A 4,097-nucleotide genomic window follows, 5' to 3' on the forward strand; every position below is an offset into this window, starting at 1 on the left:
ACCTGAGAGCTCCAATAGAGAGGATGAGTGGAAGAGTGTGTCTGTGAAAATATTGGTGCCTTTCCATAATAAAATGGACATGCTAGGGCCACAAGATTTTGTTGTCGCTAATTTCCACTATCACAAGATACTCTTGATTGTTCATGAACAACTCTCTGATCCTCAAGATGGGCCTCAATACCATTTTTCTCCTTATGCGCTCTGGTGGCAGCCAAACCACCAAGAAGAGTCACATATATATGGCGAGCTCTGTACGTCACCCACCTTCATCAATGCATATCAGGAATTTCAGGAGTCACCCAGAAAGTCAGGTTGTGAACTGGGATGATACATATTTGGCCTGACGTTTTGGTCAGATGACACACATCTCACAACTTCTGCAAATACCAAGTTATGGCCATTGTACATGTTTTTTGGGAATGAATCAAAGTATCGGCGGTGCAAACCAAACAACTATTCATGCAACCAAGTTGCATATTTTCAGGTAGTATGTGACTATGTCTTCTTGCTCTTTGTTTTGAACTCACATTCTGGATAGTTACTGGACTCATTCAAGGACTTTGTGAACAATCATACTGGGAAAAAGAGTATAAGCGCAAGTTTTATGACCCACTGCCATTGTGAGTTCACACATGCGCAGTGGACTGTACTTATGGATGGAGAAATGGTAGGAGCATGCAAGCACAGTATTGTCATAAAGTGCTTTGATGACATTGGGTGCCGGTTTTATATCCACATCTTCACTTATTCCGTAGACTACCCAGAGAAGCAAGTTTTTTCTCATTATTATTCTGGGTTCCATTTATTGGTAACATGGTGTATTTCTCATAGGATTCTGCTAATAAATATCCAAAACCTAAGCAGGTGCCCATGCCCAAGGTGTCTAATTCCAATGGAGCATATTGGGAACTTGGGAACACCTCAAGGCATGAGACAACATAGGGCACTAGCTTGTACCACTAATGCTGCACATCAGGCAATTATGCTGTTAATAGTGCCTTTGTTGAAAGGATACTCAAAGGAGAGTCATTAGTACCCACACAAGTAAGTTTACATTAATATTTGCTTCTTGTTATTGATGATAGTAAACAACTACAGCAGAATTACCAAGTGACAACACCAGGAAACTGAAGCCATTCAACATCAATACATACAAGATATATGTAATTGACGACTATGCTACAACAATTTGAAGGCTAGGAACCACAGATTCCCACACAACTCAAATAGTCAGTAGCAGTTTTTTATTCATTCGGATGTTTTCAACGTCGTTTTATTTGAGACTCATTCAAATGTTACTAGGGTGAACTTGAACATTGGAATCCAAAAGCTTCTTATACACAAACAAGCAAAAAGTTTTTCACAAAACAAATAGCAAGAATTGATCGTTGCCAAGCCCATATCCGCCAAATACAAAATAAAATATATGGATCGCAATGACAACAAGATCCAGATGATGCTGCGGTGTCACCTAGTTCCCATCACTCTATTGGAATATCTCAGAATCATTCTGTCAATATTGACATCTTCTTACGTAGTAGACTTTATAATCCAGCTATCAAGGTCAACTCATCCTATTTTTTTAAGTATAATTAATTGATGCTGTTTGCTTTTTTCACTCAGGGATTCCTACCAAAGCTCAAGAGTCATGTTTTTCCACGGTTAAAAAAAACTGATAATGTCAGAACTTGAATCTGTGGGCCCGTCACCAGACACTGGCCCCAATACTCAGTAAGACAGCTAGCAAATGTTGTTCAAGAACAATTGTATATATAGCCATAGAACCATCCGAGTAAACTACACCACATATGATATCTGGCGTAGGCTGTGACAACACCAACAAGACACAGACTTGAGGCACTGGAGCACAACAAAAACAACACTCAAAAGAGTAATGAGAAGGAGGGATTTTCCCTCAAGGTGCGATTGAGTTAGTGGTAGACAACAGGAGGACTCGCTGGGTCCTTCCCCATATATTGCTCCTGTATATATACTGAAATACATGAGGTACTGTACAGGTGTAAATAAAGTTTAAAGTCCGATGTTTAGCATGTGACCAATTACATGTGAACCTAGACAATGGTCAGGTGATGTGTCACATGACTGGTCATGTCAACTGAAACTCGTTGCATAATAATGTGATGGTTCTTTGGGAAGCTCACACAATTCACAGGTTCGTTGACTGCAATATGTTCATGTGGTATCATTGGGGTTTGGCTCCAGGCCATGTATATGCACACAACACGCCGCTAGACAATGGGGAACAGTTTTCTCATGCTGCTGAACTGCCACCTATGGAGGAGGAAAATGGACTGGCAGATGGCAATAGAGAAACCGATATTACTAGAGAAGATGACAGCGGCTCTGTAGCTTCTGACATTGAGGATGGTTCACACGAAGATGCTATAGACATTTTAGAGCAGTCTGGAGTACTAGATTTGGATGCCAGCAATTTCAGCGACAATGACTACTTGGTAATTAATGCTGAGCTTTTGGATATGTATGGCCAAAACTTGGAGGATTATGGCCACTATGATTGACAATTGCCTTATGTGCACACACTTTGGGTCTAGACTATGCTTTATTGACCGTGCAAGTTATTACAATGATTCTTGAATATTAATCTCTCCGAGGCTTAAGCTTAAGAATCTCGACCTGTTCATTTTATGAGGTGGCTGATCAACACTTCTTGTAAGACATGCTAACCAAAGGCAAGGGTGGCAAAGTGAACTGAAAGAAACCAATATTGAATGATTAGAAGATTGATGCAATCACTCTGATATGTTTTGCTGATGGAACATTGTAATAACATAAGCTCATTCCTAACTCTTGCCAATGATGCTAAGAGTAGATATTCCCTTATAATTGAACATGATACTGAGGTTTGGTTATACACTCTGCCTGGTTATATCAGGTCCTTACTGTTTTTCTGATGCTCAAACCTGACATTAGTCCATCGTTCCAACTCGATCAGACACAAGACAAGGTCAAACCTGTGGCTCTGCCACTGTGGTGCAATGATAAATAATAATAATAATAATACTGTTAAGTGATCAAAATGTTATGTCAGTGAACTTGTGCTGTCTGTAAAGTATGTTAAGTCTTTAAATACTATGATGCAAGTTTGACTTGCTGTTCCATCATTGAATATTCTTATAAGCCTGCCCTAAACTTGTGCACAGTATTACATAGATAAATTGATGAGAAATAAAAAAAGAGACTCCAGAAATGGTAAAGAATCATAATATGATCTGATAACAACACACTTTAGTAAAAAAGGTAAGAATTTGGGAAAAACTTACTTGACAGTGACAGATAAAGCCAGTCAGAATTTCAGAATACACCACATTGATAGCACATCTGTTATTTAAACCATGCAGAAGTAGCACTTTTATTCTCTCTCCTGAAGCACAGCAAGACAGTACAACATAATAATAAAACTAAGTGAATCTCAGCCGCTGCCCGAGAGGCTATAGAAACAACTTTATTATTTACCTAAGTGAAACTACAATAGATGTTAGTTCAAGGTGATCTCTAATAAATGTAATGTAACATACCTCAGCCGCTGCCCGAGAGGCTATAGAAACGACTAAGGTATTCCTATACTAAACCCCCTACTACTTATAGTCGGAGGTGCTACTTGCTACAGTATAATGACTCCTAGGAGTACAATTGTGCTCCTAGGAGAACAATGGTTACTCCATGGAGTGGTGGCTATGCTCCATGGAGAACAATAGCTGCTTTGGCAGAGACCGGGTTTATCCAGTTTTGTCACATAAACCATGTGAAAACACTGTAACATGTAAATCCAGCCCAACTATGTGACTGATTGTCCTTGTGATTTGTTGATGATCATGGATGGCAAAGGCAACACAGACAAGGAATCGACGATGTGATAGCTTGATGGACAATTCTTCTGACAAAGGTTCTAATGTGAGGCTTGGAATAAAAGCTATTATTCCTGCATATTTTCCTCCCAAGACACAGCACTTCAGTACTCTTCCTTTCATCTGCATAAAAATCATGTGTGTCCCATTACAGAGTTCATTTAGAGGATCAATATTGTGGAGAAGCATAAGCAGACATCCAGCTTTAAG

At 39.4% G+C, this 4,097-nt stretch overlaps 1 protein-coding gene across 1 annotated transcript; it reads left to right on the forward strand.

Moving 5' to 3' along the window:
• Positions 1-2,189: 2,189 nt before the first annotated feature.
• SERLADRAFT_431807 (uncharacterized protein) lies at positions 2,190-2,540 on the forward strand (the record flags this gene model as incomplete). Its single annotated transcript, XM_007312123.1, has 1 exon — positions 2,190-2,540. The coding sequence occupies one exon, from the start codon at positions 2,190-2,192 to the stop codon at positions 2,538-2,540; it is 351 nt and encodes a 116-aa protein (XP_007312185.1).
• Positions 2,541-4,097: the final 1,557 nt, after the last annotated feature.

This window comes from Serpula lacrymans (genome assembly GCF_000218685.1).
Source record: "Serpula lacrymans var. lacrymans S7.9 unplaced genomic scaffold SERLAscaffold_1, whole genome shotgun sequence".
NCBI lineage: Eukaryota > Fungi > Basidiomycota > Agaricomycetes > Boletales > Serpulaceae > Serpula > Serpula lacrymans.